Genomic DNA, 17,120 nt, shown 5'->3' with positions numbered 1-17,120 from the left:
AAAAAATACCCACAGTAAATTGCAATTTCAAACACTTCTTCGATTGTTCCACAGCAATTCATCGCCAACTATTCACCGGCCTCCTCTCGAAGTCACCGGCTGGCGGTTGCCCCGCCTCTAACCATAGGGTATCCCTTCCAAAGCTCAACCCTTGGCAACCGACGACGGGAATCGGTCAACAGTTCTATTGGTGCTACTTCTGTACGGAGGTTACTCACGGTCAATAACCGAAGCTACGGGTGTCGACATAAGATTCCTACGCACGTGCGAAACAAGGTTACCAAAAACTTCATCCTTCTTACGATTGCTCACGGACTGATGTGTACGGCGTTGGTCCCTCTGATTGGGTTGCAAGGATCCAATTCCACGTGGTTCCAACAGGAACCGTGGCTCGCGATGGGTCCAGATGTTGGATCCGCCTTGCTCAGTATATGCTGTATTGTAACGGCTTTCATGTGCCTAATAACGACCAAAGTCCTGCGGAAATTTGGTTACTCAATCGTACTGGCTTCGGTCTACGGAGGACTATGTGTGTTTTTGGCATCACATATCTACCCGGTACTGGTATCGCTGGTTCCGGGTTATCTAGTGCTCGGGCTAGTCTTAGGGCCTTCGGTGATCTGCAAGCATACGTTGGTGGTTTCAATGGCCGGAAAACTGAGCTGTTCGCAACCGGAATGTGGTGGAACCAGCATGGCCGGTATCAACGCTGACAGCTTCGACGACCATAAGCTTCTATGCAGCAAAGACGAAAGCATTCGACGACTTGGCCGTTGGTTTCGAGCGGCCGGTGACTTTGGTATAATCATTGGCACTATCGTTGCGTCGTTCGTACTAACGTGTGCCTCGTCAAACCGCGCCGGATGCTTCTACATATCGGCACTGTCTTCGGCTAATGCCAGCGGTGCAGCTACGGCTCAATTGAACAGTACAACATCGAGTGGAGTGACACTTCGCCTCCCGTCCATTGAAATTGCACCAACTTCGACGAGTAAAAGCCTGGCAGAGCCTAATCCTACCAGCAAAGTGACTACCCCGAGTATGCCTTCGCTCAAGGAGACTATGTTCTTCCTGTACAACATCCGTATGCAGCCGCACGAAAACGATGGATACCAGCTGGACCGATTTCCCTACAGTACGTTTCAAACCAATGACTACGGGGAGCGCATCTGCGGATCTCACCTATGTCCAGTTTGGGATCGGAACATCCCCATTAATAGTAGCACAATGAATACACTCAGTATTCAATCATATACCGGAACTATACCCTTAATGGGACTGTATCTCATCTGTGGCGTTTTCGCCCTAACCGTTACCGGACTGACAACGGACATCGAGCACAACGTCAAGTTCGACTCGATTAGGAAGATGTCGGACACGTTGCTCTTTGCCGGCCCGATGGCGTATTTTATCGGCACTGAGCAGGGATACATGCTGGCCGATTTTATGAAGGTAGGTTTTCTTTGTTAATTGGCTGTGGGAATTGATATTTAACACATTTTAAGGTGCAATTGTGTCTGTGTGTGTGTGTGTGTGTGTGTTTACAATCCATTTCCCACTGGCCGGCAGTGCTGTTATGGAAGAAAATTGATTACACATATTTTTATACATAGGGTAGAGCGCTACTTAGTCCTAATCGCCCATTTCCGTTCTATCGAGCAGTTAGTTCATAAGCCACAACATGAAGCCTATTACAGTGCTTAGTAGGACGGAAATTTGATCAAAAACCATAGATGCAAATGCAAACATTTTTAGCCCTGGCGATGGAAGGTGATAGCTCTACTGTACATCCAACGACCCATTTCAAGAATGCTTGTTCATACACATACATTCTGAGGTCGCCTTCATATAAAATAAGCCTCGCATGAACACATCGATATATCAATTGGATACATGTAATGCATTCACACTTCTAGAATAAAAAAAAACTTTTTTATTCTGTCGCGTATTAAGTATAAGCAATGTTTGTATAAATATGAGCAATAATTTAAAACGATCTCACCAACTTTCGCTGTTTCTTCACCCTTATGTCCAATTTTCGTGTCTATTAGCGAGCTCGTTGTCCTTTTCTGCATCGCTGTTAAATCCTGAAAGTCTCCCATGTCATTTCTGATGTGATCCACGATATATCGACGTCCATGATTAGTATGATGATCTTGAGTTCCTAGTTGCGTCTTATAAAACCGTACCACCACCGGAAAGTTGACTGTTCCGGGTATTTTCTTTCTTTTTTTTTTGTTATTGGTCGATGGCGTGGCTGTCTTAAGCATTTCTGCAAAAGACCGCCTGGAACGTTCCTTAAGGGAGCGTTTCATTTTGTCCCCGAGCTGTTTGTACGCCGGGCACGACGAGAGAGCATGAGGAGGAGTTCCGTTGCAGTACACGCATTTTGGTGCAGTAGCTGCGCAGGCGCCATCCTCATGCTTCTCCCCGCATGTGGAGCAGCGTGCCTTGTTGCCGCAGTGGGAGGCCGTATGTCCCAACCGCTTACAATGCTGGCAGTTCATGACCCGAGGTACAAACAACCGCACAGGAAGACGAAGTTTTCCCAGCTCGATGTATTGAGGAAGGGCAGATCCAGAAAAGGTCACCCGCAACGAGTCTGTGGGGGTAAAACTCTTTTACCCTCGCTGAGCGATACTGATTTCATTCTATGAACGGCCAGTATCTTTACCGGAGGAAGCAAGGGGTTCTCGGTCAACCGCTTGCTTCTCCAGTATCTCGAGGTTCAGGCTCGCCTCAGTGACCACGCCTTCGATCTCCACATCGGAGGCTGGAATGTACACTCTATATTCCAGTGTGAAAATTTCATTGGCCTGTTTCAGCGACGGTCACACGAAGTTTGTTGTGCCTAACCTTCGTTATTTCGGTCACGGCAGATAATCGCTTTGTCAGATTATCAGATATTTGAACAACATTCAAGGGTTTGTTTTTGGGCTGAAAATAGACAACCCATGGGCCAACCGAGTCACTTGGGTAGGCACGATTTCGGTGGAAGGTTTGCGTCTGAGACGACGAACCACCGGGGGGGGGGGGATCGAGAGGCGAAGGGCGTCCGACAAAATGTCCGCGATGTCATCTGACATCGCGTCCATATTGCCGTATTGGTGGGAGCGAGAACGCTCTACCACGCGACTTGAATCCGAAACAAGCACAATACACAATACTGATACTTATAACAGAAGCACAAAATGGATATTCAAAATTTAACTAATGAGGGAGGAAAGTGGTATTTTCTTAACCAGCATCATTCCATTGTGGTAGCGCATGCTGCGATTCGCATGTGCTCCATTTTGCAGCTCTTCTTTCACTTTTACTTTGTTGACTCCATCTCGGAGAAAGTTTGCCACAGGCGCACATACAGACATAACCAAAGTTCGTCTTGCCGAGCCGATTTCTCATACATATTCGATTTCTTTCTACGATGTCGAAATCAAACTGTCGAGTTAGAGCGAATCAAGACTTATCGATTTGGGAATGTTTTATTCAGGTGAAATAGTTTGTGTGGCTATTGGTTACAGAGGGAAAGTAGTATTGAAAAAAAAAAATAAAACCTTTAGATACACAACTGGGTAACAGAGGTAATAAGGTCTAAAACGTGATTTTAAGGGTGCTCGGGTGTTCAAAATCTTGAAATACATTTATCTCTGTAAATCGGGAATTTTTGGCGTTTTAGGGTGATAAAAATCTAATGAATGCGATAATCTCCGTAAATAAGGTCTAAATTGTGATTTTGTGGGTGTTTGGGTTATCACAATTTTTAAATGCATTTATCTCTAAAAAAAACCTAAATCGCGATTTTAGGGGCGTTTGGGTGTTCGAAAGCTCTAATGCGCTTATCTGCGTAAATATGACCTTAATCGTGATTTGAGAGATTTCAAAATCTTCGTAGTTTAGGCAACGATTTTTTAGATAAACGCCTCATGATTTCGAACCCTACATCAATTTTTAAATCATTTTTACGAGAAGCGCGCTTGCTGTTATGAGTGCGTGGTATTTAACATACATTTGCTGTAGTATAATACTTTGATAACAGTAATATATTTTTTATATTTTGAGTGGAATTGAAAGGAATCAACATATAATTTACGGTAATTAATTTAATGAATGGTATTTTAGGTACATTGAGAATAAATAAAATATGAATTTATGACAGTAATTGAAGTAAAGGGTGTCCACGATGAAATTGCCACACTATGAAATTGCTCTAACTTTTTAACCGTTGGGTAGAATTTAATGAAAATTTGGGTGGATTTAGTTCATAGTGCATTATTTACATCCTGCAAGTTTTAAAGTCCTGTGATCAAAACTCGCGGAAATGGAGTCGAAAGAACAGCTCGTGCGTGATAAAATCTTGCGCATTCATCACGAGAACAAGGATCTCTCGCATCATTCCATCGCTAAAACGTTGGGAATCGCGAATTCCACGGTGTCGCGAGTGATTAAGCGGTTCGAGGAACGGTTGACCACCGATCGGAAGCCCAGAAGTGAAGGAAAAAGTATTCCGTACAACACCAAAAATCACAACCGCGTAGTTGGGGCCTTCAACCGAAATCCAAACGCCTCCGTTAGGAATGTGGCTAAGAAGCTGCACCTAAGCCGAAGTTTTGTCCATAAGGCCAAAACTAAGGCTGGGCTTCGAACGTTCAAGGTACAAAAGGCCCCTAATCGCGACGAGAAGCAGAACAAGTCCGCCAAAACCCGTGCCAGGAAGTTGTACCTCAACATGCTGACGAAAGTTGAATGCTGCATCATGGACGACGAAACATATGTGAAGGCCGACTTCAAACAGATCCCCGGCAACCTGTTTTTCACGGCCAAGGATAAGTTCAGCGTTCCGGAGCATGTCCGCACTCAGAAGATGTCCAAATTTGCGAAGAAATTCCTGGTTTGGCAAGCCATCTGCACGTGCGGGAAGCGGAGTGTACCTTTCGTGACCCAGGACACGATGAACGGACAGGTGTACATAAAAGAGTGCCTCCAGAAGCGGCTGCTTCCTCTTTTGAAGGCCCACAACGTCCCAACAATCTTCTGGCCGGATTTGGCCTCATGCCACTACTCCAAGGACGTGCTGAAGTGGTATGCGGACAATAAGGTCAATTTCGTGCCGAAAATGTTCAACCCTCCCAACACTCCGGAGCTCCGCCCCATCGAGAAGTACTGGGCGATTATGAAGCAGCACCTTCTTAAACGACCTAAGGTAGTGAAGACAGTCGAGGAACTGAAGAAAGTATGGGTTTACATGCAAAAAACGGTTGATTCACAGGTTGTGCAGAATCTTATGGCCGGGGTTAAGGCCAAGGTGCGGGCATTTGCGTTAGACTGTAAATAAAATACGAGTAAAATGGTAAAATGAAGTTTAATAGTTATTTCTCAATCCCTGAAAATTTGATGGCAATCGGATGAAAACTCGAATTTTGCGAATCAATTTTGTGTGTGGCAATTTCATCGTGGACACCCTTTATTAAAATATTTGGTCAGCATGCTGTATTGATTTGTGCATACCCTTGAATTATTATAGGGAGTCGCATTTATAGATTTTGAACATCCAAACATGCGTAAAATCACTAGCCTAACCATAGTTACGGAGATAAATTAACTTGAAGATATCAAACCCTAAAACATTAAGGGGTGTTAACGATTTAGGCCTTATTCATAAATCCATGTAAAATGCGTTGAATCGCGATTTGCGCCTTACTTACCAAGATGAACGTGATTTTTATTAATTTTTACATTCGGACACAGATTATGGCGGTAAACTCCAACTCGGATGAACTTTTAATATCGAACCTGTTTGAATGATCTGCAAAATGTGTGCTTAGAGTCGTGTTGATTAACTCTAATGTCGATATCAACGCAGCAAGACATTCTTGATCAGGATTTAAACCGAGGATAATATCGGTTGGAGCTTACCGCCTTTACAGTAGAATACAAACTTAGCTGAGCATTGCGACGAGTCAGCTGAAGCAACGTAAAGGGAGGGATTTTGTAATGTTCGCTTAATGCACTTTCTAACAGGTCAGTATAGATTTAATTAAAACTTTTTAAAACCTAAAATATAAATTTTAAACATTTTTACAAGAACGAAAAACGCAACACAACACATCATTTCCGCAGATCGGTCTACTTCGACACAATCAGCAATAATGTCGTACCGGCGTACCATGAAAAGGCAGAAAAGTTTATGCCTACAAAAAACACAAATGACGAGGAAAAATAATCGAACAGGCGCAGGGATGGTGCAGTCGGCCTTGTCGTCTTATACCGAGAGATGCCTGTGGTGGATGGGTCGGATCCGATCCTAGATTATTTAGCAAATTTTTGGTGTTGCTTTTTTGTTCCTGAAAGTTTCGAAAGTTAATTTTCCAACCGTCCTCAATGAGGAGAACACCATGGAAGTGAAGTTGATATAGGTAAGTGCCTAATGCAAATCATTTCGGAGAAATTAGAACGATGACTGCGACAAAATGAGCAGCGGTAGGGAAACGCAATGCAAACATATTAATGTAAATCATTGCCAACGTTTCTTAAAATTCATACTCGGTTTTTTTGACGCATCCTTTTATATTGAAAAAGAATTCGTTATTGCAAGCCTTGAGGTATCCAAGTTAATTACTCCTTAAAGTAGGTATTCCAGTACGCATCGCAGAGCGGATGAATTTAAATTATTCACACATCTTGAAGGAAATTATGTCGCTGAAAAAGATTATCGTTTGTTAACAACAACAGCTGGTTCCTTCTATTCCCATAACCGTTTAACCTAGCTATCTATGTTCACCATTTTAACCCATCATCCATCATGTCGTTTTGTGGGTGGGAATAGGTTAGAAAGGGAAGCAATAGGAGCATGTCACGAAAACAACCGTCCTTCTTGGAAGCGAAAAAATCGACCCTGCTTTTTTACATCTTTATCGCTGTTCGCAGAATTTAATGTTTGTCTAAAAAATTAAGAGATGATAGGAAATTCATATATAATCAGGTCACGATGTTTCTAATTAGCAAATACACATAAGTTTTTTAATTTATACCATCAAAGTTGTTAGGGGCTTCTGGAGTTCTGATTCAAGAATCTCTGGATATTTTACAGACTATGAAGAGTTCCGTGAATATCCTAATATTAAGATTCTAAAAGATTTATTTTGAATTATTGTGAAGGCAGATATTGCCACGGTGGCACAAGTACTGGAGTTTAATATTTTTCCCTTAATATTTGATACTTTTCGCAATGACCAATGACATACAGAAACAAACTGGCAAGTGGAAAATGTCGTGACATTTTTTAGCTTTTTTCTGCAGACAAAGATGCAGACAAGTCCATAGGCGTGCGTGACATAAATTGATGTTGATGACATTAAAATTATGTGTAAAGGCCCAAGCGCAATGACAGCGGAAGCGGAACGGCAGCGGCAGCGGAAAAGCCCGATCTGAGTAAGCCTACTTGTCGGATTGAAAATTAGTTAGAAGCAAATCGACATCGGTTAGGCTTCTTGATGTAATTTGTGACAACTGTCAAACTTCCTGTTTCCGTTCCGCTTCCATCCACATTGCGTTTGGGCCTTAAATAAGGGAGTTTATAATTTACTGTCACATGCAAGCTTTCAACTACAATTTAATTACAATAAACTGTTTGAAAAAGCATGGGCTACAAAATTTTTCCTATCTCCTTTTTCCGTCGTTCGTTAAAAATGTACATATACACGGTAAGAAAAAAGTACCCAACGGCCAGTTCACTTTTACTTACTTTTGACTAGTTTGTTTCCTTTTCTCATTCTAATGTTGTCAAAAACGGAGGAGCAAAACCACCCAATAGGGGTAGTAAAGTGTGGGAACCCAACGTTGAGTATAATCATATTTACCTACTGTTGGGCAGGCAGGGAAAATCATTTGCATTCATTTCGTGCATTCATTTACATTCATTTGCCTCTAACTTTTCTCTTCAACAGCATTCCGCAAAATGATGTAAATAGCTTTTGTAGGTTTTGTTATTAGCTACAACTCCGTATCTCTTATGCATGACGAACCAGAGCGAACAGAAGCCACTACTGTTTTTCAGTGAATGTATTTTACATTCACTGAAAAACAGTAACAAGTTCTGTCCGCTCTAGTTCGTGATGCATATGAGCAAAACTTGTAGCTAATAACATAACCTACAAAAGCTCTATACATCATTTTGCGGAATGCTGTTGATGATAAAAGTTAGAGGCAAATGAATGTTAATGAATGTATGAAATGAATGCAAATGATTTTCCATGCCTGCTGTTGGGTACAACTAACTTACTTTTGGTTAAAAAGCCAGTGCAAAATTCCATACGAACCGCACATAAGTAAATGAAAATTACTTTGACCCGCTTTACCTACTTTTGGGTTCCTGCCTCGGTTCCTGCACTATAGTGCCGAGATGAGTGAAAAGAGCTTAATTTTGGGTACTTTTTTCTAACCGTGTACATGACCGCCCGTGTGCTGGTTGTTTTGTTTTGCTCTGGACGATGGTTTTGCAAAAAATGTACATTTGCCACCACTGCGAGGGCCACTTCTCAAAACTCAAAACTTACTTTCACCGATCATTATAACACAATTATTAACAGAGCTAACAACATGCTTGGTTTCATAAAACGTTTCTGCTATAACTTTCACGATCCGTATACGATAAAAACATTGTACATTGCTTATGTAAGATCGATGTTAGAATATTGCAGCATAGTTTGGTCACCTTTTTCAATCACACACGAAGAAAGAATAGAGTCCGTTCAAAAACAGTTTCTATTGTATGCACTCCGCAAGTTAGGTTGGACTGTATTTCCTCTGCCATCTTACACAGCTCGGTGTATGCTCATAAATATCCAAACATTAAAAGAACGTCGTGAATTTGCTATGATTTCTTTCGTAAACGATATCGTATCACATCGAATTGATTCAATAGAACTATTGTCTTCCTTAAATTTATATACACCATCTAGGCATTTACGAAATAGAAATATATTTGCTACAAATCGTCATCGTACGAATTATGCCAAATTTGGACCCTTGAACCAAATGATGGATACATATAATAAGCACTGCGATAACATTGACTTTACAATGACAAAAACTAAATTAAAGCAATATTTTAATTCGTCGCATAACGTCAACTAGAAGTAATGTTTTAACTTTTTCTTAAGACATATTATAAAAAATATAAACAAAGACAAAATTGTAAAAATAGCACTTAAGACAACAATTGTAAAACGGTCTACACTGATTGACGACAAATAAATAAATAAATAAATAAATAAATAAACGTGACGCATTGAAGTAGTGACAATGTTGCTGCGCGCATGTTTGAAGAGCTCTTGTTGATAACTTTTGCTTTCCGAAGCAAGCTATTGAAGCTATTGAAAGGAAAAACATCAACATACCTAGCACATTTCTTTGATTTTTTCCATGTTAACAATCTCTTGAAATTAGCTGAACGTTGAGATAAAATCGATTTGTAGTTCTTTATAGTTTAAATCATTTTCAGAAATCTTGTTATCATTTAGTATTACCAGCTAAATAAATTCTATATAGCATTGCACAATATCGATCAGAAATTAGCTGAACACCAAGTTTTAAATAGTTGATATGAAGTGAATAGTCAATGAATGTGACATGAAGCTAAGTCCGGCCTAAACAATGGTTTTTCACTGTGCTGCCTCAAAAATGGCAGCAGACGTTTTTGGAGGCATTAGTGGCGAATATTTTACTTCTTTTTCCACAGGTGATGATGATGATGGTCCCACCTCTTACCCCTACAAAGGTTTGAGCTGGACGAGTTATCTTTAAGATAATTAAATATAAACATTTTAACCAGGTTTGCAAACAAAATCGAGCTGGTTACAATTACAGATATAAATGTCCTGTTAAATATGCTATAGGCATCAACCAAAAACATTCAAAGGTGTAACTAGTTATCAAAAGTCCAAGTATAGTCCTCGACAATACTTCCATTTACACGTGACCTGGGATTTACACGTTTAAGCTTCCGCAGTGCCAGGACTATATCCAAGGAAACGACTTCCAGCCAACCCTTTACTAATTCAAGGCTTTTGCCACAATTTCCACGTATTAGTCATTTATACCTGTATTCCGCGCGCGAGGCTCAAACCATCGTAGACTACTCAAAGCTATTTTTACTATTACTACTACAAAATCAAAAAACTAAAAATCCATCATCACCATCGAGGCAAACAATGTAGTTTTTTGTATATGCTACACCAATTCCTAAAATGTCTTTATGACAGTCTCCATACAAAATAATCCGTTAGAGATAACTTTGTCAAGATACATGATTTATCCATTCATAAAAATTTAACTGCTCAATAAACAGCTTTTACATGTGAAATGCAGCGTCTCTTGAATTCTGTAAGTGTAGTTGCACGCTTGATGTGTCTAGGCATCGAATTGAAAACATTTATACCTTTGAAAAATAATGAATTTTGTGAAGCATTATTCAAAAGATGTGGTGTTCTTACTTCATCCGCGTTTCTAGTGTTATATCTATGAAAATCACTTCCTCTTTCAATCCGATCACACAAATATCGAGGCAGCAAACCGTTAACTACTTTAAAAATGAACACCATAGTCAAAAACACAATTCTTTGCTTCACTGACAGCCATTGCAAAGCGTCCAGCATAAAAGTTGAGGAAGTGAATCTATTACATCTTAAAATCAAACGCATTACTTTATTCTGCAAACGCTGTAATCTCGATATTTGTGTTTCATTTACCAAAAATAAAATGGAAGGGCAAAAGTCTAGATGAGGGGAGATGATTGATTTGTATAACTGTATTTTACTACCAATAGTTAAATCGTTTTTCAAGCGACATAGGATTCCATACTTCTTGGCAATTTTCTTGATGACATTGTCAATATGAGAATTGAACTTGAGTTTGTCATCAATAATCACGCCAAGATATTTCATTTCCTGAACGCGATCAAGTGTCTCATCATCAATAACAACAGAGACATCATCATCTACACGATTCCGCGAAATTACCATGAATTTAGTTTTACTTATATTCAATTTCAATTGTTTATACTTCAACCATCTACTTAGAGAACGCAAATCTTCATTCAAGCGTGAAACGGCTTCTTCTAAATCTTTAGCTGCAATGAATAACACAGTATCGTCAGCAAAAAGATTAATATCACAAAACCGTAAAACTCGTCGCATGTCATTAATATACATAATAAATAAAAGGGGCCCTAATACACTTCCCTGAGGCACTCCAAGGTCATTGTCAACGGGACAAGATACAAAATCATTAAAAACAGTCCTTTGTGTTCTGTCAGATAAATAGCTTTCAAACCATTTGTATGCAGAACCCGAAATTCCAAAGCGCTTGATTGTTCTCAACAATAAGGGCCTAGAAATTGTCTCAAAAGCGCGTTTTAGATCCAAAAACACAGCTACAATCGTATCTTTATGCTCCAAATTTTCTTTCCATTTAGCTAACACTAAGTTTAACGCGGTTTCACAAGAATGGCCTTCCCGGTATCCCGATTGTTCCGGTATCAACAAACAGTTACTATTTAAATATTCTAACAGCTGGCCTTTTACAACAAGTTCTAAAATTTTCTCTAATGTGTGCAACATGTTGATGGGACGAAACTCTTCGGCTTTAATCGTCCCAGCAACTTTTTGTATAGGAACAACTAAAGATTCTTTCCAAATATGCGGCACGTGCCCAGATTGCAATGATTGATTAATAAGGTCCCGCAGAGTGTGTCGAATGACATGAAAGCAATCTTGAATAACTCTAGCATTAACATTATCTACTCCAGCCGTTTTTCCTAATGAAAAGCAAATATTTTTAAGTTCATCTAATGTAATTGGGTGAAAACCATTAAATCTACAATTACTATTAATCGGCTGTTTTATTTCGTCAGGTTCATTGATCAGTTCAATAGATTGATTGATCAGTGAAACGCTCTCGACGAAATAGTCATTAAACTTAGAAGCAATTACTTGTTCTGACTGTTCTAATATGCCATCAAAAGTTATGGTCCGCGATTTACAATTACTAGGCTTCATCAAAGATTTCAAAATTTTCCATAACTCTTTGCTGTTGTTGTGATGCTGATCAATTTTCCTCTGAATATATTCACATCGAGTTTTCTTAATCGATTGTGAATATTTATTACGCACGACCGTGTACCTATTCCAATGATTATCACTATTAGATCTACAAAACTTTTTGTACCATTTGTCCCTCTTACGTTTAAGACGCAAAAGATCCAAATTGTACCAGCTGTTCGAGTTTTTCAAAGAAACAAACTTTTGTTCAACTAATTTATTGGTACAAGTTTTCAAAACGTTAGTAAGAACAGCTGCATCTTCATCTAAAGTTCCGGTAACTAATGGAAAATCCACGCTTCTCTCAACAAGATTCGAAACAGCTTGCTTCGAATATTTCCTCCAGCACTTCAATTTTACAAAATTATCGTTATCGTTAACACTGTCTAAGACATTAAGTTTCATGATCGGTTATTTTCAAATCAGCTTGAGTAACTGAACTGACAGAATCAAAATTAGAATAAACATGGTCAATCAAAGTTCTACTGTGCCGGGAAATACGCGTGCATTCACTTACTAATTGTTTTAAATTAAAGAAATCAGCTAATTGCTTCAGATGGTTCGAATTGCTAGTATCATGCCAATTAATGTTAAAATCACCCGCAAGTATATTTAATTTACTAGAATCTAAAAATGTCTCGAACCAGTTCTCTAAAATTTCAATAAAACGCTGATTACTTGAACTGGGAGAATGATACAAAACACCATAATTACCCATCTTCATGCCACGTTCAACTGTAATGCCTAAGAACCAATTGCCATCAATAACTTCGTTTTGGCGAATATTGAATTGAACTGATTCTTTGACATAAATAGCAACACCGCCAGTGTGCCTCGAATGTGACAAACAAGCAGCAGCTTTATATCCCGGAATGCTATACTGATCAAAAGATTCAATTTCTACAATATGTGTTTCTGCTAACAATACCAACAGTGGACGATTTTCTTCTACAATCTGACGTAATGTTACGTAGTTTGTAGATAACCCCGCAATATTCAAATATAAAATCTCTAATTTACTCACATTACTACTGGAACTTGGTTGCTATTTATTGAAATGTAAGCTGCTTTTTTTCTGATCATATAGTTTTTTATACACAAAACAATTAGAACTAAATGCTGCGTGGATGACGTCCAGATTTAATTTACGCTCCTTATTAGTTTTTAAACAATTAATGCATTTCAATACAGTTGACGTACACTTAGAGGTGCTATGTTGTTTGCTGAATCTAGAGCATCGTTCGCAATTTTTGCAATCCGTGCTTTTGTGCCCAAATTCTCCACATCTGAAGCATCGCAAAACATTAATCGCGGGAACTATCGAGCACCGATCAAACCCTACATTTACTTTTTTCGCACATAACAAACATTTATACGTCTCGATATCGACTTCAATCACAACACTAAACTTGTTGTAAGTGAAGCGTGGATTTTCAAACATGTTAACTACTTTTACATCATTAATTGCGATGTCTTCATTTTGACTTTTTAAGAAGTCAATGAAGACATCGGAGGAATACTGATCGCTCATGCCCACCACTTTTAACATTGGCACCGATGTGGGAACAACAGCGTTGTAGTTTTCACCCAAATTGCTTTCAATGCCCTTTTTCACCTCATTTACATTGTATCCTGTTGCACACTCAACAATAATGGAGCCATCTTTCCCGTTTCTAAAGTTACTGATTTTGTGTGTTTTTGGATCCAGGTTTGTTTTCAAAAACTTGCGAGTTTCCTCGCAGTCGCAGGTGCAGATACCCTGCCAAATAAGGTATTTTGATGCAAATTTCGATATTTTCTTTTTCTTGAAACGACCATCCAATTGGAACTTATCTTTTCCGGTGTACAACTCCTATGCTGGTATTTTTTGGAAGTCAGCTTTGACGTATGTTTCATTAGACAGCAACTGTATCAGGTCAACATTTCCGTGTAGAGCTTCCTTGCGCAGGTTTTGGCAACAGATTGCTGGCGTTCATCGTGGTTTGGGAAGTTTTGAACCTTGAGTACATGTAATTCAACTCTTACCTTCTGTACTTAACTTTGCGAAACACCGACCTTTTTTGGCAACATCACGTGTTGAAATGTTGGGATTTCGAGTGAAACTACCTTCACCTTTCCCTCTGTCTTCCTACATGCTGCTCCTGGTTTCCTTCAGGACTGCTCCGTGCTTGTGATCCAATGTCAGCCGGTCCTTGTTTATGACTCTTGATACGGTTGCATTATTGATATGCAGTATTTTTCCTAAAACACGATGGGACAGCTCCGGATTTTCCATGTGAGCGTACATAATTTTTTCACGCGTCTTCACTTGACTCACTTCCATCTTAGCCGCATCGAAACATACAATAACGCAATTTACAGAATTTAAACAATACACTTCAAAGAAAAACTATGCAAAGCTTGGTTAATTTTCGCCTAGTAGGAATAAAGATAAAGCCAGTTATAAGTGTTGCAATAATTTCGAGTTCACCTTTTAATTGATAAGCTTTCCTTAAAATACGGCACCATATGGATACATTATTATGCATAATTTCATGCAAATCGGAGAAGGTCAAGTTTTTCCGATTTGTCATTTGGCGTGGAACTGAAAATGGGCTTAACATCTTTTTAGATTGACTTGTTGAATTTTTATTGGTTCGAATTCGATTTAGAACTGACAAAACGGCTTTCATGTAGTAATGCGCGCTGACTTTCGTTTTCTTCTGGGGGCAGTAAATATAGTATACCAATATAAAGACAATGAATTTAAATTAGATTACATTTTTACTAATCATAAAAAAAATCGATTTTTTAAATCAATGAATTGATATTCCAAAAAAAAACTACCTACCTCCTTCCCCTCTGATAATATTTTGTAGGATTTTAAAAGACCACCCCTCCCCCTTTTCCCTTGCGTAATTAGTGCATGGCCCCTTTCTGAGCAGAAAATCGTGGGATCAATCCCAGGCCCCTCCATAATAACACAGAGTTCAGACGTCCATCTTCAGTCAGAAACTTGTGTAAACTTTTCTTAAAGTAACTGGTAACATGCCAAGTAACATTTCAGAATGCAAAATGCTTTAAAACTTCGATTAAATTTGCAATGTTGCTTGGGATGGCCCTTACGTGGCGTTTGCATATTTTAATTTGCTCTATAAATTGTCCACTAAGGCCAATTTGGCGCTAGTGTCGATCAATCTTCTGTTGAAAATTTCCACTGGGCAATCTATCACAATAAGCGTTTCCAAATATATTTATTTATCGGTATTTATACCGATTTTCGCACTTAATACCGATATACAGATAAGATTCCTAGAATACATATTTTCAAGATTGTTTACCGATTTATACAGATTTTAATAATAATAATGATTATTGCTTGCCTGGTTCAAATGTCAGAGAAAACTATTGTGAGAGACTTTTATCTTTTTGAATATCTTAAATGCTCAAACAACTATTTATTGTGCTTAATATTCTTTCGACTGTTGTTTTCAATTCCTCGTCGTTCGTCGTTTTTAGCTATCCAGGAATTGGATGGCTCATCATGGTTATTCCTGAGAATTGGGAGATATTGTCATCCAGTGACTGATGTTCATTTTTGAACTTCCTGAATTTTATTGAATCTTCCCTTGGAAGTTTCGCTCATCTTTCCTTTCCCCTGAAATTTTCTTCCACCTTACTCCATATGTTATATTTCGATACCTCCCGGAAAGTAATGTCAGCTTCCCTCGGAAGCTTCTATTGGATTTGCTCGAAAGGTTCTTCCGTCTTATCCCGCCATCGTCCCCCAGAATATTGTGCTAACTTTCCCTGGGAGATTTTACTGAATTCCACTGGAAATTTCTTTTGGCATCCCCCAGAAATCTCTTCCAGAAGTTGCTTAGAAACTACCTAAGGAAGTTTCCTGCAGCGTATCGTAACTTATGTTTTCTGTAAGCTTTTATTCGACTTACAAAAATTGTGACAGAGCTTATTCGATCAAATTTTTGAGTATTCAGCGTTTACTAGACATCATTTCTTCCTTAAACAGCGATGGTATAAAGGTGTTTATAGACGCATGATTCTCATGTGAAATAATTTTTAATTAGACACTATTATACATTTATTAAACGATTATTCAACTACGAGATAATTAATCCGAAAAATAAGAACGGCACAGGGCAGGGTTGTTCTCGTTGGTGATTGTTGTGTCATTATTTCTGTCGAAGCACGCACCCACCACACAGATATTAGAAAATATATTACATACATACATATACACACATGTCGTTAGATGGGATTCGAACCATGACCTTCCGATCACCAGCCGCTAACCTTGCCATCTGAGTTATCCTAGAATACATCATATGGGCAGCTAAATAAGCAATAAAAGCTTGAATCTGAATACTTATCAGCACTCCCTGCCGTAACTCTAGCTAATTCAAGGAGATGTGAAAATGATTAATTCTTTAATAGTTGTTTTACATGAGACCAATGTTACCTCTCCATCTCTCTAATTTCGATGGAAAGGATGCTGTGCTATTCTTTCAGATAGATCGATGAATTGGTTTTCTTGAGTGATACGATCTATGATTACGATTTAAATTAATTAGGCGTAGAAAATAAATAAAAAGGGTTGAGGAGGTTGGGATTGAACTCGCGACCTTCTACTTGGAAAGCGGAAACGGTAACCACTATGCAACCAATTTCGTTTTGTTGTTAGCCTGAAGCAGTGCTGTGGAATAATGAATGAATACGCCGTTTGTAAAGCATTTACAAAGCATGAAATTAAAACATGGACGCATAGTGGTATAAGAGCTATTATGCTGACTGTATTAACCTTTATTCAGCAATATTGTTAAACAATGCAATAGAATCTAATAATGGAGCTAGAAAACAATTATTAGACGTATAATAAAGCATGTTATTAAACCAATTGAAAGCAGTCGAACAATGTATGTGCAAATTACACTTATTCAATATGTTATTAGATCAAACTTCTGGTGTTGAATCAGGAAGACAGTCATCGTTTGTATATATTTTAATAAGTATATTAATCAAATCAGA

The 17,120-nt window shown here is 38.8% G+C and overlaps 1 protein-coding gene across 1 annotated transcript in view; it reads left to right on the top strand.

Moving 5' to 3' along the window:
* The window catches only part of LOC135713658 (uncharacterized), a 51,000-nt gene that overhangs the window by 22,518 nt on the left and 11,362 nt on the right, over positions 1-17,120 (top strand). The window contains exon 4 of the mRNA XM_065236822.1: positions 55-1,452. Within this exon, the coding sequence (XP_065092894.1) occupies positions 55-1,452 (1,398 nt within the window). The remainder of the gene's footprint in view (positions 1-54; positions 1,453-17,120) is intronic.

The sequence above is a fragment of the Ochlerotatus camptorhynchus genome, unplaced genomic scaffold (genome assembly GCF_037179485.1).
Source record: "Ochlerotatus camptorhynchus isolate MF236.1 unplaced genomic scaffold, CSIRO-AGI_Acam_v1.1 ptg000576l, whole genome shotgun sequence".
NCBI classification, from domain to species: Eukaryota; Metazoa; Arthropoda; class Insecta; order Diptera; family Culicidae; genus Ochlerotatus; species Ochlerotatus camptorhynchus.
This window is presented reverse-complemented; position numbering and strand designations above follow the sequence as displayed.